Below are 24,859 nucleotides of genomic sequence, written 5' to 3'. Positions count from 1 at the left end.
AAAAGATAGTCTTCTTTTTATATTTTTGCTCTATACTTATTTTTTAATAAGAATTTATTCCCAGGGGCTGACAGCAACAGGGAAACGAGACTATGCCAACAAGAAGGGATTCCAGTCAAACATCATCATGTCTAGCACACTGTGTTTCATTTACAAATCTTTGATTTCTAAATGAATGGCAGTTCAAAGTACACATTAAACACAGATACTTTTTGCTTATGTATGTAGAGATTGTTAGAGATTAAGCCACTTTTAATTAAAGACTTAAGCAGGTGTCAGTTTGTGATACTCTTTGAATTTGGTTTAACCAGATCCATGTTCCACGATTACCCAACAGCACACTTTAAATACAAGTAGAATCAAAGAGACCTTCCAAAACAAAGCAAAGGAAAGCTATTTTGTCGGGTGGTTTGAAGTTTGGTACTACTCATTTATGGAACATCATGTATTTAGTTGGAAACAGCATTCTAAAACACTTCAAAAATAAATAAAAGCACTGCAAACAGCCCTGAGAGACAGAACCCTGGGCCACACCAGACCTATTCATTTCAGTGGGGTTTTCTTCTGTCTTTATGCATCTAACTATCCAAAGTTAATTTGCAGCATCAAGGCCTAAAGCAGGTAATTTGAAAGCACTCTGTACTCAAAAAAGCAGAGCTTTAAACACAGAAATGGAATTATTTCTAAGTTATTTTTCTCTGTGTCATACTTCAAGTGTGATGGCAAATGAAGAGTGCCCTGTTCCTCCATTATTGAGAGCTTCTTTATTTTCTTCTTTTAAAGAAAATCCAAAGATTAATTTAAAGCCATCTGATGAAAACACCTTAATATTTACCTTCATATTTGTTGTAATATATACTGTATGCAAGTGAAGTGATTTCAAAAAATATCCTGTCTGCTTCTCATTTCAAGATGTTAAAGACTGACTTTTATACATTTCCATTACACATTGTCTGACAATATTTGCTGCACTGGACTACATGAACTGATTTTTAATTCTTACAGAGGTAATGATAATAAAGTTTGCAGAAGCTGGGCACAGGTGACATTTTAAAATTTCATACTTATTAGAAGTTGCTCCTTTCCAGGTCTAATTTAAAACAAAGCAAGGGTAAAAAATGATTACAACTCTCAAATGCATTAATTCTCTTGATGCTTTTTACCTATTATACCATCAGTGACAGCTACCCTTAAACTGGTCTGCTTGTCATTCTTTAAGTGATGGCACCATATAGTAACATCTCAGCAGTGGTCTTAGAGCAGACACTGGAAGATGATGAAAGAACACACAGGTTATTCCAGAATTTTATAACTAGTAAATGACAACCTCAAGTCCCAAATCCAAGACAAGGCTATTAGTAGAGTGATGGGAAGAAAATAACCATGGAGATGGAGACAGCAATGTGTTGCCAGTCTATCCATGGCAAGTAGCAGGGAGCTGGGAGGATGGCTGAGATGGCCAGGGAAGTGAAGATCACACCTGGCAAAACAAAGGGTGCTGACTTGCTGGAGTTGTCATCTCCAGGAACAAAGTACCAACCTCTCAGATGTTGCTTAATGGAAGCTACAGCATGACTGCAAAGGCAAAGTTTAAAACTAGCACAGGATGTTTAGGATAAAAGCAGAATTCTTGAAGGTTCAACTGATCCTAAAGGAAAGACTTGAGCACTCGTGTAAAAATCATGTTTCCCTTTTCAGCTACTTTTTTCTTCTTCATTTATATTCACTAGAGAAATATTGCAAACAGAGGGATCTGGAAAAAAAATGGTAGAAACCAAGGTCTGTTTGACTGCTTCAGCAATAAGGGATAAATCTGGATAATAAGGGATAAATCTATTTTTTTTTTTGCAAAAAAATATACACTAGGTGCAACTGAGAGCTACAACAGGCTCTTAAATTTTATCAGGTTTTTGTCAGGAGACAGGGGGAGGAATTTCCATTAGCCAGGAGGAAAAAACAAAGTCAGGTAAGATTCTTTTAGCAGCTACAGAAGGCACAGGTTGTTAAGTGGACCTTTGCATGCATGGCTGCTCCACCTCCAGTTTTCTTTGCTGAGAGCTGCTTATGTAACTAACACAAAAGAAAATAACCATTTCTAGGTTGTTTTCCTTTGGAAGCTCTGGGCTGCCAGAAGGAACTGAGAGAATTCAAAAGCAGCTTCCCTTCTGTTGCTCTTTTAAGAGTTTTTCTTTGAAGTGGCACCCTGAGTGGCTGCTCATTCACCAGTTTTGTAGGTAGTTTTTAAAGCAATACTTTCCACCCATCAGGCTTAGGTACAGAAGCATACAATTAATTAATGCAAGTTAGTGGTGTTATTACTTCAGCCTTTTATTTCTATGCGGTGTCTCTAAGATGCAATTATTCTTTGTAGTAGGACTTCAGACACAGCAGAAAATGCTGAGCTTTACAGCCTGATCTGAAATTCTTGGGGTAACTCCCGGACAAGCTAAGGAAACCATTTAGCTGCTACTTGAAGGAAAAATTCATTCTAAAAATCTAGAAATTAAGTGTCAAACTCCACAATGGCTCTAAGTACTTTGCAGTGTTACCATGCTGTATCCAACTGAGAGTTTAACCCTTTGATCTGACATATCTTTTTTTTTCCATCTCCCTCTTTTTTTCCCCCAAAAGTAAGCCTAAAATTCAATTTTACATGGAATGATCACAGAGTAGATTGGCTAGAAAATCATTTGTTTACAGACAAATGGACCACTCACCTACCAGATGGCTGCACTGTAACAAAAAATGCATCCAGTGCTGCTTACAGTATTAGTGGCCAAACACCACATTACTGGTTTCCAAATATTTTCCTGGTGTGGAATATTTGTAAACCATCCTCTTGCATTGCTGCCAAACTCCAGGAACACTCTCCAGGACAGTCTGAGTCCTTAACTAAAAAAAATATCCCCACAGTATTAAGAAGGATTATGGAGAAAAGATTTCAGTGAATCTGTCCTAATACTCTCTCCCATTTCCACATTGTATGTTCTTTATTTTCATTCTTGGAGCATAGGATTTAATAGCCATAATTATCTTATTTTCTCATTGTACAAACAGACCAATTTTTATTCATTGAGGTCAACGTTTTTGTTACATTCTTCCTCTGTTTTTTCCTTCCCTTTAAAATTTGTTATTAACAACAAACTACTAAAATACCTGTTGAGGTAAAGATTTATTAATAAATTGCTTTTTCAAATTAACACAGATCAAAAGTAGCAATAGTAAAATGGACAGCTTGAGAAGATAATATTTTAACTCCATTTTCATGCTCCGTATCTTTTAAAATAAATAGTTCTTGAGCATCAATAGATTTTGGTGAAAGAATTTTCACCAAAATCTGGAAGCTTTCAAGCACTAATATTTAATCATGCAGATTTTAGAAGCTAGGAACACTTCATGGTCAGCTGGCTATGAAATCCTGCTAGTTAGCCACAGTCCTGAGCATGTCATCTTGCTGCTTTATGTCTTTTTTAAAGGGTTGGAGGGTGGGGAGAGTGCACCCAAGCATTTATGAAGGAAGACAGTAAGGTCCTGGATTTTCTCCCTTCTCATACATCTGCTCTGCTGCTACTCTTGTGCTGCAAAGTGAGGTGCAGAGCCTTCAGCCTGTCCTGTAGCCTTCACTAAATACACCCAGAGGGTTAAAGCTTTTCGCCCATCCCCACCACCTGAGGTCTGCAAAGGAAAGAGCTACTGAAAGCAGGAAAAGGTCAGGAGCAGTGTATTATATTCAGTATGTTTGGATTAGCTCACAATAGCTAAACAAACTGATTTAATTTCTAATGACATTTTCAAACAACAGCGAATAAAATTATCCAAAGTATGCAGAGACAAAGGGTGCCCACAGATGCACCACAGTACATCTCTAATACAACAACACAAGCAATGACTGAACGGTGAATTTCAGAAGTATGGCCTTTCAAATTAGAGGTCAAATATACAGGAACTCAAGTTAAAAAAAACACTATTGACTAGAAGAGACACAAATAACTCCTGCCTTGTCCATTATTATCACTCCCATTTTTATGCAACTGTTGGGTTTTCTTCTGCGTTTTCAGCATAGGACAATGTTTTTGAAACAAAATCATGGGCTTTTCCAAGTAAATAAAGAATAGGTGTGCTACTGAAGTGAATCACAAACTCTGAATACTTTTGGAAAGCTTCTCTGAATTTGCTGGGTTAGCAGGTTTGAGGGATTTTAACTAAAACCACAAGAGGATCCTGAGTCATGTCAACAGAGGAAGGAACTGCAATGGACTCAGATGCTACTGCTCCTCTCCCAGCCTGCTTGCCACAGAACCACTGGAGGTTCTCACCCTGTGCTGATGCAGCCAGCCCAAGGGAAACATTCCCATCCTGTGTCAGCAGCCTGAGCTCACTGCAATGCCTCTGAAAAGGTTGAATCTTTGTGGTCCAGTTTGGAAATCAAGCTGGGAGAGCAAGCAACCTGTCCCTGTGCTGAGGCTGCTGCCAGCCCAGGAGCTCTGGGCAGCCCATCCAGCCACCACTGCAAGTTTCACCAGAGCTTGTTTGCAAACAGCCCTAAGGGGAAGTTGGTTGAATTTCTCAAACAAGAGACACTGGTTCTGGAGGATGAATGTATGATTAATGGGGCTGCAGCACTGGTACAGCTGTGGTCACCTTTTCAAAGTTTTCCATCACTGTTCTTACAACCAAAATATTGAAGCAGATTAAAAAATGAAAGGGACTGAGAGTTGAGCTCATATGAAAAAGGCAGTTCTAAAGCAACTAATCTAAAATTTGCAAATAGGCCTTGTTTACTTCAGCTGATTTCCATATTCAATTTCAATTTTTTTTGTAAGTAATTACCAAAGCACTTTCTGACATGTTAAGACCAAATATGAACTTGCTAAATATTCACACTAAGATAAAACACAAATAAACAGTCCCAAATGAATCCCATTAACATTACATCTTTCTTCTATGCTTGAAACAACAGTACTAGAGAATAAGAAATGCCCATGGTGATTGGCAGGAGATCATTGCCTACACCACAGCCTCTTCCACCAAGTGTTTGCACTCCTCTGAAGGTACAACATTACAGCTTAAGATAAAAGTATACTGGAGGATATTTCTGATAATCCTTTTAGATGAGCAACTATTCTTTACAGACAATTTACACATGGGTATGAAGGGCCCACATGGACACTAATTCACTAATGTCATAGTGATGCTTCAGCAAAACCACTTCAGGTCATAAAAATAATATGCTGGCAACCACACTCTTAAATAACACTTTCACTTTAACCTTGTGAATTGTTTAATCCATCTGAATTCCTGACTATAGCTAAATCCAAGTTACTGCACAGAGCACTCCTGAAAGATCCTAAAAGATTTTGAAAGTCAGTATATTGCTGAAGAAAATCAAACAGAACTTGCTGGGTTTTGTCCTATTGAGCTCCTGTAAGTATAAAGATATTACCAGAATTGTCTATCAGTTCATATCAGATGTAGCAGAGTATCAGAAACATCTCAAACACATGGTGACTTCATCATCTGCACCACTACAAATTAGTCAGCTACCAAAAACCTGCACTGCTCAAATCCAGCTTTCACAGCAACCAAGTTCCTTGCAATTATGAACTTCAGGACTGTGTTAACTTCACAGAACCACCAGCAATGAGAACTGTATTTGGGGGAGGATGGACAGGGAATTTAATTCAGCATATTAATCAGGCCAGTAGCAACTGCATCTGAAAATTAAGAATGTGAGGAGAGACCAAGGTTTTTGTGATCCCTGCTGCTTAGTGGCTGTAAAGAAAAAGTGCATTAGGTTATGTATGTGTTTCATGCTCATATTAGGCTCCTCTCCAGCCGAATCCCATGTACACAGGACAAATATCTGTCTGGTGTTTAAATGTGTATGGGCTAATTTTCCTGGCAGGTCATAGAAGAGGCTCCACCTTCACTGGCACTTTCTTGCTTTGCAATGAGGCTGAGTTAAAAGTAAGGCTCTAAAGTAAACCTTGTTCACCGTGTCCACAGTCCCCTTGCAGTTTTCTGGCCAGAACCAAGTCTCAGCACAAAGCCTCTGGATCTGCCACAAGAAGTATTTGGACAAGTTGTAGAAGTACAGATTTTGGTAAAATCTGGACCTTTTTGATCCAAGCAGGACAGTCTCCTCTGCCCCACAACCACACCAAGTTACTCCAAATGATCAGTGACAAGTGGGAGTTACACAGCATGGGTGTGTTGGGGATTAAGGATCTTTACATTGAAGGAAATCAAGGAAAGGGTGGTAGCCAAACTGGGCCAGGAGAATGTAAAAACTACGAGGTTGTGAGCACTCCAAACTGAAACAAGTGATGGACTGGCAGGGCCCGGGACAGCAAGCAGTGGCCTCTATAAAACCAAGAGAGCAGCAGACTCGTAGGAGCCACGTTATTACCTCCTCTCCCCAGAGACTGAAGGAATACTATTCCATCTCCCCATCTCGGTGTTTTTCTCCTTTAAAAAGCCTACATGATAAAGTTCATGAGGTCTGAATTTCAAAAAGAAAGCAGACTTCAACTTAAACTCTATGCTCAGCTGTCACTGGTATTTTATCAAATGTAAATCAACACAGTTTGGGTTTTTTTCTCTGTGTTTCAAAACAAAAACCACACATAATGGCTTAACCGAGCAAGTGATAAGCATGAAATATCACAAACCATTAAAAAAAAAAAAAAAAGCATAATCCTGGGCTGCCCCACATTGTCTCCTCATAGAAATACTACTTCTGAGATTAAAGAAGTGCTTGTTTACTTAACAATTTGACCAATCTCCAACAACAGAGCATTTAATGGAAAATATTAATGTGGGATTTATATTATAAAGATTTTAAGTAGAGGCTTGGGGTTTTTTTACTTTAGTATAAACAATAAAAGCTTAGCCAAAAGGAACAAAAATATAACTGGACTAGGCAAATACTTAGACTGTAAATACTGAGATTCAAAAAAAGTTCTCAGGTGTTAACCTTAGAGCATGCCTTCGAGTTCTCTTGTGAAGTTTCAGCTTATAAGATCCTGTAAGAATAAACAACTAGTGGTATAAAATAAGAAACACATGCATGTCACATACACAGAAGAAAATAGATACGTGCCTAACACGAGACACAAATTCTTCATTCATTTTAGGGGTCAACTCCTTTTTGGTTGATACATAACATCTTATACTTTATTGCTTTGGGAGGAAGGAAAACACATAAATTAATTCTTCATTACAGGTTAAAAGGCAGATTATTTAAGGACTATTTGTATTCAAGCTAAGTAGGCAGTCCTGACATTACATGCTTTTTATTCAAATGGCAAGAATTTACATTTACCTCCCATCTCATTAAAGGTGATGCAGCACCAGCATTTTCCTTACATGTTTTGTTGGGGTTTTTTTTTCTCTTTTAATTAAAACGTTCTTTCTGAATGCTTAAAATAATTGTGAGGTTTACAGTCAAGTTTTTGTTTGGGTTTTTTTTTTTTTAAACACACATTGGCTCTTTTTCAGGTCTAATGTTGCTTACTGTCTAAACTCCCCAGAGGCCAAGTAGATGTTTCAGGCTTCTGCTAAACAGGATTGTTTTGTAAAGGAGGGAAGGGATGTGGCTCCCGACAAACACAGCTGTGACGAGTAGCTCCAAAGGAACCCAGAGCACCCTAACAATGGTTTTGCCAGCTCGGATAATTTTGCTCTGGATTTCTCACTCAGTTAACAGGCACAGCTTTGCACAGTAACTACCCCTATGGTAAAACCTCTTTTCTCATAGTAAAAAAAAAAAACCTCTCCCAGCTCGATGCAGCCACTGTTTGCTTCCCGTTACGCAACGGCACCAAAGGTCAAGCAGCTCTCTGACCGCAGTGACCTCCTTTCAGTTTGTCCTTTCAGTTTGTCCTTTCCAAGAAAATGACCCCGAAAAACCCTTTCCCAGTTATGACCCCGCTACACACAGCAGTCCCCCTGTTTTTCCAGCAGCCCCCTGCACCAGCAAGCGCCAGGAGCTGAAGTTCAGGGATGATGTGTATGGATGCACAGCCACATGGACACCTTGGTGGCATTGCCCAGGGCAGGGCAGAGGCTTCAGCTGAGTTCTCCTCAGCTCCCTCACTGTTTCCTCCTACCAGAGAAATGAGATACTGGAGGTCACTTTGAAAAGGTTCTGACTTGAAGGGCAAAATGTTTGTGCCAGCCCTTAAGGAACGAGGCAGTGCCTACCAGGTGAGATTTTAAGTTCACCTTTTAAATTGCTTTGGGTTTTTAAGAGCCCAGAAAGCATTTACATTAACGCCTATAAACCCTGGCTCAGTGAAAATGAACTGTGCCATCATTAGAAACTGGTGTTCAGTGTCTAGATAAAAGTTCTTTAGGGAAAATGTCATTGTTTAAATCTGCCACGCTCCTGATCTTACCTGGTTATCAAAAAAAGTTGTAGGAGAATTTTCTTCTACATAACAATTTTCATGGTCTTGCACATTCTGCTGCATTTCTCATTTACTGTTTCTTTATGTACTAAGTATGTTCTCTTGAGTTTTTTAATTAATCACTGAATATATGAGACCTCCATTTTGCTATATATGAAATCTAGACATATCAGAATAGCAGAGGAATTAATCAAAAGTTAATCTAATAATTTTAATGAAGTAAAAGCACTCTCAATGAAAGTGAGATACTGATGAGTCTTCTAGAAATAGCAGAATAATAAAATACACAGCAAACGATACTCTGAAATATTACTGCAAAGCAGCTAAAAGACAGCAGTAACTAATTAACTAATTAATTACAATTGAGCTGCATTTTCATTTATATTATAAAAGAAGGTAAGCCAAAGAGCAACTTCAAAACACCAAAAATTTTCTAACTGCTTTCAGCAGCAGCTTTGATTAAGCAGAATGACTGCTGTCTTTTTAGCCTCCACAAGCACTTTTAACTATGCTAATCACCATGATATTTGCAAATCTTTTTTCTACTGCACTTAGCAGAAGAGCTGCTTTCCTTTAGGGCTCTGTCAGCTGAACTTCATGTTATTCTTCTATACAAATGCTAAAGCAGCATAAATAGGCAGCACCCTATTCCTTATGCCAGCATCACATCCTTCATGGGTTTGACTGGGCCCATCATTTAGGTCAAAGCAGCTTCTCATGGATTTCAACAGAAGCTGGACTGATTGTGAAATAATGAAAAAAAGTTAATCAAATGTCTGGACAAAGTGATTCATGGGAATGTCTACGTTTGTAATCTGCACATCAAAATGATCCATTCGAGCTCCTTCGCACAGGGTCTGAAAATCAGATAAGAGTTTATCAGAATATTTTGCATATTTTCTACAACAGCTAAGACATGTAAGGCTTATTTAAGTGAAGGAAGGCTAGAAGGCTCCACTGACCTCCCTACAAACTGTGGGAGTCACTATGTCTGCATGGGCTACACACAGAACAACAATTTATCAATCATAAGTAAGAAACTGGCTCTGCGACAAACTAATTACTACTCAGGCTTCCACCCATTAGCACAGGAGGAAGTAGATTATAAATTTATTTTATATATCAAGGCTCAATACAGCTCCTGCAATAAGAAAATCTTCTACAGAAGTTGTGCTTTCTTCCTGTGGTCTGCTCAATTTTTAAATATGTGTGTAAGGACACCAAGAAATCTTGAAGAAAAATCAGTTCATATTAGAAAAACACCACAATAATTGCTAAATGACACGTGAATCAATACAATTAGTAAGCACTAGTATTTTTTTCAGTGTCATTTATTTGGCTGCAGTCCCAGGAATTTGTATAAATCCTAACCATGGCTTCCCAAAACACTGGGGATTGGACAGAATGTGGGTAACTGGTGGCTACACAGTATGCTCAAGGTGTAACTGCACAGTTGTTTACATAATGGGAGGCTTTAGGGTTAGAGGGTCCACTTTTACAGAAGTCCTAGGCTCCTTTGTACTTTCTTCCCCAAAAATTACTTTAGATTTTTGTCATTGGGAACATTTCCCCAGCCTTATGCTGGGCTGGAATAAAAGTGACACCTGTTAAGAATAACTAAGGAAGAATCCCCAGCCACACATCTGTGAAGCAAGAACTCAAACTACTTAAGGATCTAACACTTAAACCTGTTAAACCCTTTGCAAGTATGGCAGAACAGAAAGTGCTAAAGGTGACTACTGGATTGTTCAAGTTTGATGGAAGGGTAATTCAATATATACAGGTGCAATGGAGAGCCTTGTGAGAAATCAAGATTATTGGTAGAAAAATTTGATTTTTGAGGGGTAAAAAAACCCCTGTCACTGACCAAGTAGAGTGGGGAGTGAAACATGAGAAGCAGTAGATGGACAAATCAGAACCTATTCATGTCAGTACAATGCCATTTAATTAGTTTCAAGCTCCTGGTAAATTAAAATAGCTACTAGAAATCTTAGTCTAATAATAACCATCCTTAGACCAGCATTAGTGAGATACCAGCCCTCCTAAGATGTTCAAGTAACATATTTTATTCAGATGTTATAAATGGAATAGTAAGATGCAATCAGTAAATATGCAGGTTCATCCAAAAGGCTGCTAGAAAATGGTCTTTTCCTTCGCCTAGAAACAGAAGGTAAAGGCCACAGGAGTGTCAAGAACAAGATGTCTCAGATCTCTGCTGACAATTATGAGAAAGATACCTGTTTATCTCCAACGGATGTGACAAATTTTGAAGTCATTTCAGTCTCAGTGCAACTCTGCTGAGGGCTGATTTTCCCCTTCAAACTCCAAAGCCAAGCCAGTTTTATACTCATAAATATTATTTGAGAAAGAACTATGTCAATATTTTTGCATTTACTGGAAACCTGTTCCCTGCAGTCTGAGTCTGTTTCCCAAGAGTTTCCTACAGGGCCAACGCGATGTCTTGTGGATAAGTCACCGGGTCAGCTTTCACTGATGTTTCTATTAGGAAATGGCATTATGTTATAGTTTCCAGGAAAGCCACCATCTGTGCCTCTTGTCAGTCTTTGCAACTGGCAGCAAAATATCAGTGGGGAATGTTTGCACCCTGCCAAATTTCAGCAGTGTTCCCTGTCATAAGTCCTAAGCATGGGTGAAGCAAACAAACAGAGGGGTTAGATAAGAGCTGCTGTTTCCAGCCTGCCAGCTCCCTGGGCCAACTCATTTACAGAGTAATTCCAGCAGAGCCCCTGTGCCTGCAATGCTCTGTCCCTGGGATCACTTCAGTCTGGAGTATCTAGAATGGAGATAATGTTTCTGAATTCTGACTGGCAAAATTCAGGCATCTCTACTGGAGTGATGCTGATTTGTGTGGACAAGAAAGGCAAGGTTCTGTTGATATACATTCTCTACCTAGAACCTGAGCAACTCCAAAATGCAGAAATTTAACCAGTTACTACCTTTTAAGAGGTGCAAATGATCTGTTTGTACCTATAATCTAAACCTAGAAATCAGATAAAGAAATGTACCATAAATTGTCTTTTAATAATGTATTTTCTCCAATATTAAAAAGGGCCTTGGCAGAAAAATTTTAATTTTTCTCCTTGATCTGGTGATTGTTACAAAGAAAAAGGAACATAAGTGTTTCATAACCTCTTTTCCCCAAAACCAGTCTTAACTAACTTTCTGTTTTACTGTTTGTCTGTAGATACTGGTGGAAAAACCCTACAGTTAAACATCTATGTTTATGATTATCATATAAGAAAGATCCTTTAATGAAATCACCCAACGAGTGTATTCCATTCCTTAAGTGAGAATAAAATGAACTAAAATGCTTTCACTAAAAACTGTGGGACAAAGTTTATCTACTGTGTAAACTACTACATCCCAGCTACTCTGAGCATCAACATTGTGATAGTAAGAATGCTTTCTGAAGGTGGATGGAATCCTTGCAAGATCCATTGAGTTGAAGTATTTCACATGCAAAGAAACTGCAACTTGTATCCACTTTTAAATTGAACAAAAATATTTACTGCAGTTAATGGTCTTGTCTGTTCTCCCAGCAAGGGAAACTTTATGTTTTAATTAAGTCTTTTGGTTTCTGTGGCTCACCAGTTATAAGCACAGTGGAAATTCTGCCACAGGTTAAATTTTTTAAAAGACATTTTCACTGCATTGAAAAAAAAAAAAAAATATATATAGTGACTTTCAATCATCTTCATACTGAATTCTGTTTGTTGCCATTTAGTTTCAAAGTAAGGGAGCTCCATCCAGATCAGCTTCCCGGTGCTCTGGAAAAAGGGAGCAGGGACAGCTAACTGGTTGGTCACATTTACCACTCTGAATGGCACTTTCTAGTCAGATGGTGCTTAAAAGCTGTCACTTTTATTCCAGTAAGTCAACTTCATAAAGTTCAGAGTTGAAAGCATCTTACGGAGCCTAAATTCTAATATTAAACTCATCCTAATGATTACTGTTTAATAACACTGTAAGTTACTTGGAAGTGAATATGACTACTTAAATAATTACAGGGGGTTTGTTTTGCATATAACTCAGGTTTTTTTAAGGAAAGTATTACCTAGTGGATATTTGGGCAATTTGGAATTTTATCTCATTTCAGAAACCCAGGCAGCTGAGGCTTGTAGAGCAATGCAGGTAACTGCTGCATAAATTAATTCTGCCTCATGGAATACCCTATCTCTAGCAGAAAAATACCATTATTTCACTTCTTGCAGTAATGAAATCTTAAGTCACAACGTATCAAAGATGTACTCTATGGTGAACAAAAAAGAAAAGACATGTCAGGTTTTCCATACAGGGGCTCTGTTGGAACTCAGTGATAAAGCCAGGAAGAGGTGGAGCAAGAGACCAGTCACACTCACTTGACACTGAGAGAAGTTAACAAAATATGATTGAATTTATAGAGTTAACCCATGCAGAGCTCCCAGTGCAGCTGTTCCTGAGCAGCTGCAGAGAGGGCACAGCCCTCAGCAACCTCACTCCCACAAAGAAATAAACAGCACAGAAAAGAAGGATTTATCTGGAGCAGCAGATGTGCCTGGCAGATAGCATCTGTGTCTGAGCATGGGACTCCTTCCACACAAATCTTTAGGGCCTATCTCCTCTCCACAGAACTCAGTCTCCCCGTTTTGCAGGAATTTTGTCTCTTCTACCCTGTAGCACTTTGTTATTGCAGCCTTCCAGATCACTAGCACACTGCCACTCCATGAGATAAAACAGTCTCTTATAAACACCCCTTTGCAGTTTGTATTATGTTTTCCAGAGTAGTTGACCTTTTTTGTCCTTATTAGAGTATATTATTTGTTCTCATATGCTTTAAGCACATATAAGTTGATACTGCAAAAGGAATAGGTTTGGAAAACAAAAAAATGAGCCTAATAATGAGGGTAAAATCAGTGTGACCAAGAGGCTGGGTGCTTGCTCTTCCTCTAAATTCACTTGCCAACATACCTTGCAAGCTCCTTGCTCCCTCTTGCAGGAGCAGGGACAGACAGTGCTACTTTATAAAGAAAAAAACACCTTTCTTCCAATTGACCTGCTCTTGCTTTTTTATTTGTGCCTTTGTACACATCCAAGAGAGGATTATATTGAGTGCTACTTTATATCACTTATATTCGTCATTTAGCCATGGCTTCTTTCACATGATACTGCATGGAATTGACTATATTAGAAAAGGAACCAATACCAATTATAAACATACCACCAGCCAAACTGGTCAGTGATTGCACCACAAAGACATAAATGACAGGGTTGGAAGGGGCCTGTTCTTCAGCCCAGCACCCAGGATATCAAGCAGGATTTTCTTCTCCACTAATGTTAAAAGAATTTTATCTGAGCTGTATCATTATATTATAAACAGCAGCAACTCAGCAACTGCATAAGGGAAGTACAATCTGAAACCTACTTGCCTGTACTGCTGCATTTTTTTCTCCTCACATCTAACCTGAACAATCTAGTTTTACTTTTCTGTGTAGCCAGCCAACAATCCTTCTGTTAATCCCTATGGTATGTATATAAGCTAGTAAGCCTAAAAAAATGTCACATTACCCAGACTGAGAGGTAGCAGCAGCCTAACACTTCATTCTCTCACACTTGAGAGTTCAGAGTGTGTTCCCCTTGAGGTACAACTAATCACAGGTATGTTATCTTCCAGAAATACCAGTCATCCATTACTCAAATTTTCAGGAATTAATCCATAAATAATGATCAGGAATTCACTTTCAAAAAACACCTTGCAAACTGAGGAGTAGCTGACCAACAAACTTATGGTTTATGCATATATGCAACACTTCTGGCCAACCTTTTCTGCTTGGTCTTTTTTTGCTTTTTCTTCTCAGTCTTGGTCTGAGGCCAAGCTGTGCTGTTCAGCAAAGCTCTGCACAGCACTCAGCCTTCCCCATGCAGCACCCTTGGGTTTCAGCCTCTGCAGGAATTCCTGTTGGAATTCTAGGAGTCTTAGACCTGTTTAGAGATTTACCGTCTTGACAACAGCTTTATTAGCTCTATACAGTTTGTAATGATATTACAGCTTGTGAAAACACCTATTGAGATTAGATAATCTCGATAGCTATTTCATGTATAGATGATAACAGAGCAAGCAGACAAATCTTTTATTATCTAAACAAAAAAAATCTGCAGTGTGAGAGACAGTGCTACAGCTGAATAAAGGTTTGGGTGTTTTTAAAGTCAAATAAAAATAATCAGAGAGTAGAATGGTCATGCTTGAAACTGTTAACCAACCTGCTCTGCAACTGAGTGATGCATTATGAGTGAAAATAACTGAAAAAAACAGACTGCAGCTATGAACTCTGTAATACAACTAAGGACCACTTCAAGTTTTCTCTTTAATTAAAGTTTAGTTTATGCATCTTTGCTAAAATAATCTTTGCCACTAAGTGCTCTTAACTTTTTGTAAAATATTTATTAAGTACGTGTGAAGTTTTTAAGTACTTCAAGCAAATTTTTATTAAAATAAAACCACATTGTTTTATGAGATGTAAGGGAAGTGGCTTCTGGTCAAGTCTTAGAACTCTAGAAGCCCTTCTACACTAGTACCTTTCCTACTCTGCTGTTTCCCTGGTGAACCTACAATGATCAAAGTCCTTTGAAAGTTTTGAGATAACAAAGCCTTGATGTGACAGTTTGTAACAGAGTTAACCAGAGCACATCAGCAATTCTGGGCATGGAGTATATCAAATATGAACATAGGAATTTTCTGCCAGTTACAGTGGTTTTACAATATTCCTAATGAACTTTTAAATACAAACCAAGAAGCACATACTTTGCCTAATAAAAACCAAACTGCAGTCAGGTAGAGCAACTCAACCTAAACTGAGTAACCCTTTTTACCATTTCTCTGGTATTTGTTCCATGAACACCTGCTCAATTTTCAATTAAAGGATTTTTCATTGTGTTTATTTGTTATAGAATAAGCCCCCAGAATCTCTAAGTGTAAGGCAAATTGTTCCTTAAAAGTAAGGGAGCTCCTGGTTTTGGTTGATAATATCAGTCAAAAACATCCTATATAGGTAGTAACTTTAGCTCATTACTTTCCATATAACCAATAGAACAACCACAGCAGAAAATTCAGTATGGGATAAATTATCAACCTACAGTTCAAAAACTCTTCCAGGAAATTATTGTTTTAAAAGGTGTAGAGAATGCACACACAGCCATTGCCAGTGACGTGCAAATACCCTGAGAGCAGTTGCCTCCTCGAATTTAAAAATAAGAGTGGAATCCATAGCACTATCACAAAATGAGGCTCACATCATGGTGCCGTGTCACAACACCAAAACAACCTCCAAATTAGAAGTAAACGCTCAGAAACTTATTCCTTGCTTGTATTACAAGCTAACTTCCCCCCCCCCCCAGCAGCACAAGCACCTGTGAGCTTCGTCACAGGGTCATTTTTAAACCCTGATTGTTCAGGATGGACGGCCTATAGAGAACTGAAACCTCAGAGCTATATATTCTCATCCCAGATTAAAAATAAACCCCACGCTCTGGAAGGTGAGATGGTGATCGCGCTTGGGAGGGGATGGAACAACCCCTCCAGTGTCCCCAAAGAACCCCAGAGCAGATGACAATACCACCCCAAACCTGCCTATCGGGCAGCCCCGTCTATTTTAAGTCATAAATCTGAAAAGCAGAGACTTGAAGCGATCTCCACTCTCCCAGCTCGCTCACTCCCCCCCCTCGGAGCGCAGCCTCCCACTTCTTGAAACTGGCTGTAAACAGGGAAAGGGAGGGGCCTGCCGCCTGCCAAGCCGAGCAGAAACTTGTGAGTAACTTAAAGAGAGGAAAAACAAGTGCAGCGGAGGCAGAAGGAACCGGCTGCCGGCGGGCGAGCACCATGTTGGCGAAGGGCAAGCAGCCGGGGCTCCGCAGCCGCCCTCCCGCCGCCGCTCCGCTGCCCACCCCGGGCGAGCGCGTCCGGCGGCACCGGGGGGTGTAGGAGGCGGCGGGAAGGTAAGGGGCTGCGGGCTTGGGAGGGAGGGAGGCAGGCAGGCAGGCAAGCAGGAAGGAGGATCCAACCTTCCCTGGGTTCTGATCCTAATGGGAAATGTGGCGTTGGAAAGGGACAGGAGGGGAGCTGAGTCAGCCCGCTGTAAACAAGGGGACTGCAGCTGGCACTTACGCAACCGAGTCCACCTGGGGCTGCGGGGCTCCCGGGGACGGGCGGAGGGGGTTTGGATCGATGGAGAGGGGTTTAGATCGATGGAAAGGGGGTTAGATCGATGGAAGTCAAACTGCTGCAGCCGACAAAACTGCCTTGAAAATGACAAAAGAGACGGCTGGGTAAGAAATGCTGAGCTGGGCCTCCACAGCACAGCTAACAGGTTCAGTGCCTTCACAGGTAAGGGACAATTACAAGTGGGTGATTTCTATGTTAGTGGCAAAAAAAAAAAAAACAAACAAAACCCCAAAACTGTCATCTGGGACTTTAGAAGCGACCAAAAGATTTACTTAAGAAAATATCTTTATATTGGATTTTATTTTTGCTGCTTTTGGAAGTTTTGTAATTTCCTAGGATTACTATTTAACACACTGAATATTGCCTCCTATTCCTGTCATTGAACCAGAATTGTCTCGTTTAACTGTAAAGAAAACGGGGGTAATAACTAAAAGTCCTTGTGAAATCAGACATCCCCCTGCACTACAAAACACAAAGCATGGTAGCAAAGACTTGATTTTCTGAAACAATATCCAGGCAAGTATTCTGTGGCTGATGTAATTCGGTCTGGAGTAATCAAAGCTACATGCTTAAGGATAAACCTACATAATGGAATTACATGATTGTACCATGCCTGTGCTTAGTCACCCTTGCACTCACTGTAATGCATCTATTTGCAATATCTAGTTCCAGTCTGCTGCTTTGGTTGAATCAAGTCATAACAGTTCAATGAGATTTAATTCTGGTTGCCTTCAGAAGAGCAAAACAACTTTTCTTTCAGAAAAAAATGCAAAGCCAAACAAAACAGCCTTCTTAAAAACAGATGCCTCCTGAAACTAAACTGAGTTGGTTTCAGCGTTGAAAATCAGTGTAAGGATTCAAAGACAACAAAGATACACTCCCTACTCATTTGCAGTACTAAGCTAAAGAACTGATCTAAGAAAACAAACAGAAAGTATGGTTCTACACAAAGGTGAAAGACAGCTTTGAAAACAATAGAACTGCAGTTGTGTTACAGTCAGAGCAGTGCCTTATCTGAGGAAATCCAACATACGACAGTGGAATAAAAATTTGTTTGCCCAGCTAGAATGACTGTATTTTTATATCTGGCACAGGCTGTGGTAGTTAGAAAACACAAAACAACTGCAGTGTGGAAATTTAAAAAAAAATTGAATCTGACATTATTCTGGAACAAGTTCTGTACTATGGCTGAAGTGTCAAAGGATTTGCACTAGAGAGATGCAGCCACATGTCTTTGGATGTTAGCAAACCCCATGCTGTATAGTTTAGCCATATGGTTCATGGAGTAGCATGTTGTCTGGTAACATTCATTTTAATTGCACAATGTTTATTGTGGACCTGATGAAATCTTGTTCTCTCTCTGGAAGGAATGCAGGTGTGTGTACTTAGACTTTCATGTATGTCCTCAAAGGGGAGCACACAAAATCATGCTGAGTACCTGATGGTATCAGGCTGCCTTGGGAAGTGACCTGCTGCACAAATTCTGCCTTGTCCCAGAAATGGTCTGGCAGGATTAATAACCACGATTTTAAGACTGGATGTTTTGAGTTGTACTACAGGCTTTTTCTTCCATATTTCTGCATTTTGGAAAGAGATTTTTTCATTATTGCTTTTAAGATCACTTACTTCAGTTAAAATGATATCTCCCTATTGATGATAAAGCAAAGATAGCTGGACAATGGCTGCTGATACCAACATACTTTTTAAAGAATTCAAGCTATTTCGAGAGGAAATTATAGCTAATTCTTTCCTTTTTGGAAAGTCAGGCTGCCCTGATATTAGGTTCCCTAGACTACAGAGGCCCATTGTTATTTTCAGAACTAAATGGTTATAGGTTGGAAGTCTGAATACAAACTGACCTATTAAAAAAAAACACAAAAACAAACCAACAACAGAAAAAACCAAACAAAACACCACCACAAAAAAAACAAACCCAACTTCACCTCATTTCCCAGTTTCCTCTGGTGTTTGTCAGTTTTATCAGTGATCCACTATACATCCACTATACTGCCTTGGATGAGCCTTCTAAGAAACTGTCTTCTCGAGAGAAACCTTATTTAACACCTAAGAGAACTCTATTATCCATCTTATTGCTAAGATTTATGTTTCAACTTACATCCTTAGGTTCTTCAGCAACTCCCCCTATAGCTAGCTATATAAAAAGTTGTTGTTTAAGAATTTTTAAAACCTTTATATTAATCTTCATATATAGTACACCAGTATTTATTTTTAAAATGCACAGTTTACTATTTACTTTTGTTGTGTCCTGTATCCATTCATCTGCCATTCCTTTAAATTAAAACTTCAGAACATTTGCTAATCATAAGATTTTGAATCACAGGTGACTTTCTGCTAGACTAAGATCAAAAGACATCTCAGTCTCTGCCCTTAAATCGATCACTTATGTGAAGCATATAATCTCCAAAATGTTTTGCCATACTACACTGCATTTCATTTACAATATAATATTTCAACAATACTTTCCCTGTTTCTCTCCACAGAAAAGCTGGTGACCAGCAGAGAAGGAACAAGAGCTAAAATCACTATGTGGAGCTGTGAAACCTTAAACAACAGTACCGAGAACAGTGAGGACCAGCATCTCTGCCATGACTTCCACCTTGTGCTTTCCATCTTTTCCCTACTCTACCTCATCGTGTGTTTCCCAATTGGCCTCTGTTACAATGGCTTGCTGGTCCTAGTTAACCTCTATAACAAAGCTACTATGACTATGCCAGATGTTTACTTTGTCAACATTGCCATTGCTGGTCTCATCATCAATGCTTTGGCACCAATGTATCTTCTAGGTCTTGCCAACACAAAATGGGCCATTTGGAGTTCTAACAATGAAGTTTATATTACCTTGCTTATTTTATTCAACGTCTCCTCTTTAGTAACCATGTACTCTACTACATTACTCAGCCTGGACTACTACATCGAGCGTGCTCTGCCTAGAACTTACATGTCCAGTGTGTACAACACCAAACACGTTTGTGGATTCATATGGGGTGGTGCCATGCTTACAAGTTTTTCATCTCTCCTGTTTTATGTCTGCAATCACGTATCGACTAAAATAATTGAATGTTCCAAGATGCAGAACAAAGAAGCAGCAGATGCCATCATGGTTTTCATTGGGTACATTGTCCCAGCTGTTGCTGTGCTCTATGCACTGATCCTCATCTTGCGAATACGCAAAGAGGCCACGCCACTGGATCAGGACACTGGGAGACTGGATCCCTCGGTACACAGGCTCCTGATTGCCACAGTCTGTACACAGTTCACCTTGTGGACACCCTATTATGTTATTCTCTTGGTAAGCACTTTCACTAGTGCACAGGGAAGGATTGCAGATGAAAATTCCAGACGAATACTACATTTTACCAAGATTTTGTCAAAATTCTTGGCTTTCTCAAGCAGCTTTGTAATGCCTCTGCTCTACAGATACATTAACAAAAACTTCCCCAACAAATTACGACGTTTGCTTAAGAAGATACACTGTGGGAATCAAGGTTGTTCTCATGAACGCACAGTAGTACAGCAAGTCATGACGTAGGGATGATAAAACCCTCTGGTGCTCTGTGACTGCGGTACTGGACATACCAGTACTGGGACTGGGATACTGCTGTGTTGGCACTCAGAGTCTCTAATGTGAAAGTCCCAGCCATGAGGTTGGAGGGAGCTTTCTGTTAGAGTAAAATGAAGCAGTCTTAATTTTCAGATAGTGAATGGTTTGAGCTCTGGGCTGTGTGCTGTAATGCCTGGGACATCTGATACTCTCAGTGCACTGAATTGGTTACAAAGCCTGAACTCTGTCATCATCATTCTTATATTCCTGTTTGAAGAAATCACTAAGCAGTTTACTGAAGTCTTGACTGAAGACACAGCACCTTGTATCTTGTACAGAAAAAGGAATTAACCTGATTTTCTGTACAGAGAAGTAACAGCGCTCTCCTTGATGAAGTAAATCACCTTTTTTCAATGAAGATGATAGAGATGATCTTTACTAAAGATCACATCCAATTATACATGTCCAAGTAGTAAATGTTAATTATAAATTAAATTATTTAATGTTTTTTTCCATCACTGAATCTCCTCTAAAAGAAGCTTCATTTACCGTTTTCAGAAATTATTTTCTCACACAAACTAAAGTTCTAACATTTATGGTAAACTGATTTTTTTTCTAGAGATAACAATTAACAAAAGTGTGTTTTATCTCTCCAGTGCTATGTTTGCATCCTAAAACATTTCAAGAATTAAGAAATATTTATTAACTAATTCTAAGGGAACCAAGAGATGTTTGTTCCACATATTAAAATGAAGGATACAGTGGTTTACAAAGTTAAATCAAAATTAAACTAGTAAAGAATGTCTGGCTAAGTGTTATGGTCCACATATGTTCATGTAACAAGAGTAATTATCTTAAAAATAAATATGTTCATGATTAACATTCTGTATTTTTAAGGGATATGTTTGCAACAAATAAATTAAATCTTTAGCACCTCAGTGGAGGTTTGGAAACCATACAGAATCCTTCAATATATACAAGATTTTAAAATAGGAGTAAACTACAGGAATCCCAGTTAGCATCAGCTCTTTGCTGACCTCTCAAACAGAGTGCTTCTCGGTGTGATTCTTGAATACACAATAAAAGGAGAGTTTCTGTATTTCACAGTGGGGATGAAGAAATCCAGTCCAGATTGTGTTCCCTGTTTATTTCATATACTGAGTAATATTTGACAAACATGCTGCCGGAAGCAAATGAAGTTATCCACAGCAGCAAACTACAAAACATTGACCCAATGCTCCTGTGCTGCTGTTGCATTAATGACAGAGGAGGGGTGGGAGTTAAACTCCTAAACTCCTCCTGATTTTCAGAGATCTTTGTTACTCACCCTGCAACACTGCAGAATGGTTTTGTTGCTCAATGTCACAACTCAAATTCCACACAGATTTATTCAAAGAGCTTTTCATGCCCCTGGTATAGAAAAAGAATGGAGCAAACCCAGAATTTAACCTTTTTCATTGCTTAAAATATAATCTTAGCTGATTCTTGGGCCTAATGTGACAGTGCTTAAGTTCTAAATGGGAAGTAGGTGAGGGACAGCCTTTTCCTGTCTTCTCCATCATTATTCAAGTACTTTCTTGTTATAGCCATTTTTGCCTGTCTTCAGATATAAGAATCTCTTAAGTTACCAGCTACCTGCTGGAAAACCCTCCATTAATCTTTACTTTCTAAAATAGAGGTTTGTATTTTATTGACATATTTCTAACCTTTATACCCCTTTATATGCAGTAAATCTTCTCTTTCTATGGGATTTTCTCCACACAAAAACTATCCAGCAAAACCACATTAATTATTTTATAGTTTTAGCTACTTGATCAAAGCCATGATAAGGAAGAAGTCTTTTTTTATTATTGTGTCTGATTCACAGGCTAATTTACAGTGCCTCTATGCTGACACAATACTGGCTGCTTTGGTAAACCATTCAGTTGGTTGGGTTCCTTCCTTCTCCCCCCCCTTAACTGGAGAAGTTTCCTACAAATTTCTATGTATCTGGAACACTGAAGTTCACTTCCACACATCAGTGCTTAAGAAAAAAAAAAAAAAATCTTTCTTTACAAGTGTCAAGCAAATAGGCTCCTCTTCTTCCCATGCGAGGAAAATAAGGTTTCCTAACGCACCACATTAAATCTCTCATGTAAAATCTGTTAAAGAAATTCTGTGCCATTTGGCAGGAAAAGTTCCAGCAGGGAGGAACTGGCTTATCTGGTGTGAACAGAGGCTTCCAGAACTGAGACACTGCCAGGGCTGTGTGACAGAGCAGCCAGCATTAAGTACAATTTTAACTTTCACGTTGCTTCCTTACTTCTGTTTCCCCCTTCTCTGAAGACCTCTTGTTTTCTGTTGCTAACTGGACTTTTGCATTTTTTTTTCCTGTTCCTTTCTCTCCATGTTAAATTCCTGCTTTAAAATCTTGTCTCTTTTTTAATTTCTCTTTTTCACTTCTCTGTGGTGTTTGCTCCTCTGTTCCCACCCCTGGTTGGGCTTGTACTCTTGGTACCATTCACACTTTCTTCCTTGACACTGTCTCCTTTACAATGGCCCAAATCTTCCTCAGTGATTTGACATTACAATGGATTTCTGTAGAAACTGGAAGCTGCTATTTAAGAGGTGAAGAAAGAACTAGTTTTTATATAACTTACTCTTGAAAACTCAAGTTATTCTTTTTTCTAAAGTTTTATTGCAGCAGAGTTAAGTATGTTTACATGTATCTTTGATATTATACTAAATGTGATGGCAATCCTACAAACAACTTTCATAATTTCATAAACAAGACTGATATCCACTCAGCTTTTAAGAGTTAATTTGATATATTGGTTGCCTCAAAGAAACTGCCATGGAGCTGCCTGACTGCTATTTCCTTAGGGAAATTCTGAACCTGCAGCCTCACATGGTATCTCTTAAAAAGCAGTACCCCAAAAAGTGAGAACTTTGCAATATTTATTAAAAAAACAGTAGATGAGCAAGTGTGTTAAAATACTTAGGAAAATACATGATATCCTAAATATGGAAGAACTTTTATGGAAAAATCTTTAATATACAAAGTTCTCAAGAACTTACCTGAAGGTATCTGATGACTGTAAACAGGGGCTTATCTATTTCACATCTAAATAAATATGAATAAAACACTGTATATATGCAAGATAAAAAGCAGCCTACTGATGTAAAAAAGAATTTGCAAAGACTTTATTAAATTATTTCTTAAAGTGTGTCATTTAAATGTAAACCTCCTAACAGTAAGGTGCACTGTATGGTTCTGTATGTATATACTGTATATTAGAAAGTAAGCACTAGTTAAGTGCCATTATTAACAGTGTTATTTTCTCAAAAAATTAAATTTAATATTTGAGTTGATCTGTGGCTTATAGCCCTCTTGCTGAGTCGCCAATTAAATCAAATCAATGAACTAACAAAAAAATGTTGCTTTCTGCTTCTGCTTAAATTATTAACACAGCCAGCTCCAAGTCCCTGTTGACTAGCCTGGTAGAGGTTCTAGTTTCAAAAGTCTTCATTTGAGAATCAAATTTGAGTTGGTCTCTGAAGATACAATTTCAGTTCATGAAAAACTGATCAAGCCCTGGAAAATTTCTGGTCTATTAAAATAGATGGGGCCTTCATAAAGAAATTTACTTTCTGCAAAGTCTCCAAGGAAACAATTGACTCAAAACTAATTCTCAATAAAAAGCAATAAAGTTTATCTTGTTGGTAAGATGTGGGATTTTTTTTTTTCCTTCTTAGTAAAAACCTGTCATAGGGAAAGTTAAAACTTCTGTTGCTTCATTGAATCAAAACCTAACAAATTGCATAACTGGGATGTCAAATCAAATGTGTTAAATTATCCGATTTTCCAGGCCATAATTAAAATTTCATTATTCATCAGTGTGAAGTGTGCTGGGAATAAAAACAAAAAGGAACACAGCCCCAGCTCTTCTCAGCATGAAGAATCCTGCAACTAATGGGACAGAGTAACATTGCAGCACAGAAATACCAAGCTGGTGAGATGAATGCAGCCATCAGCCATGTCCTTGTCACTTGCTCTCCTTTGTGAGATCTTGGAAATCAGGTCCTTGCAGAAATTCTCCTGGTTTCCAGAACAACATCATAAGCCATACCTTTGGCATTTCGAAGAAAATCTGGCTTTAAGAAAATATTTCTGATAATATATTCATTGCAGTAACCAAAAGATGAATCACTCTGGAGCAGTTACTTTACCCTACGTATATGAAAGTATTTTCTTGGTTATACTTTCAAAATTATTAACTTGTCCCCTTTATATATTTTGTAAAGTGTAGGCAGACAACAAGAAAAAGCAAACTATTTCAAGTGGTTATTGGGGGATTTCTTAAAGGAGCAAAACTTAATTCAAGGCACTTCTGAGTGTTAAGTCTCAGAAATAAATGAAAAGGGCAACTGTGAAAATGGATGTTGCAATATTAGTCATTTAATTAAAGCCTAGTATCTGACAAGAAGCCATTACAATGGTTTAAAGAGTATTTTCTGGTGCTCTGTTGGGAGAGGCAGCATCTCTAAACAAATGCAGAGTAACAACTTCTGATGCTTCGTTCTTCAGAGCATGAAGACACAACCACCATCCATACAAAGGCTGTTTCTCATCTGGGTTACTAAAACTCCTTTTCTACAACCTTGACTTGAAGGATCTTAAATAAGAACAAC

The 24,859-nt window shown here is 38.6% G+C and overlaps 1 protein-coding gene across 2 annotated transcripts in view; it reads left to right on the top strand.

Annotated features, from left to right (window-relative positions):
• The window catches only part of GPR146 (G protein-coupled receptor 146), a 50,067-nt gene extending 26,464 nt beyond the window's left edge, over positions 1 to 23,603 (top strand). The window contains exons 1-2 of one of the 2 annotated variants that reach the window (XM_030459502.1): positions 16,260 to 16,400; positions 19,128 to 23,603. In XM_030459502.1, the coding sequence (XP_030315362.1) occupies positions 19,172 to 20,176 (1,005 nt within the window). In that variant the 5' untranslated portion in view covers positions 16,260 to 16,400; positions 19,128 to 19,171 and the 3' untranslated portion in view covers positions 20,177 to 23,603. Of the gene's footprint in view, positions 1 to 16,259; positions 16,401 to 19,127 lie in introns of those variants that run through there. The other variant, XM_030459501.1, reaches the window with a different exon arrangement.
• Positions 23,604 to 24,859: the final 1,256 nt, after the last annotated feature.

Source organism: Calypte anna, chromosome 14, assembly GCF_003957555.1.
Source record: "Calypte anna isolate BGI_N300 chromosome 14, bCalAnn1_v1.p, whole genome shotgun sequence".
Lineage (NCBI taxonomy): Eukaryota > Metazoa > Chordata > Aves > Apodiformes > Trochilidae > Calypte > Calypte anna.
Note: the sequence above shows the minus strand (reverse complement) of the source record. Positions and strands in the feature narration are given on the sequence as shown.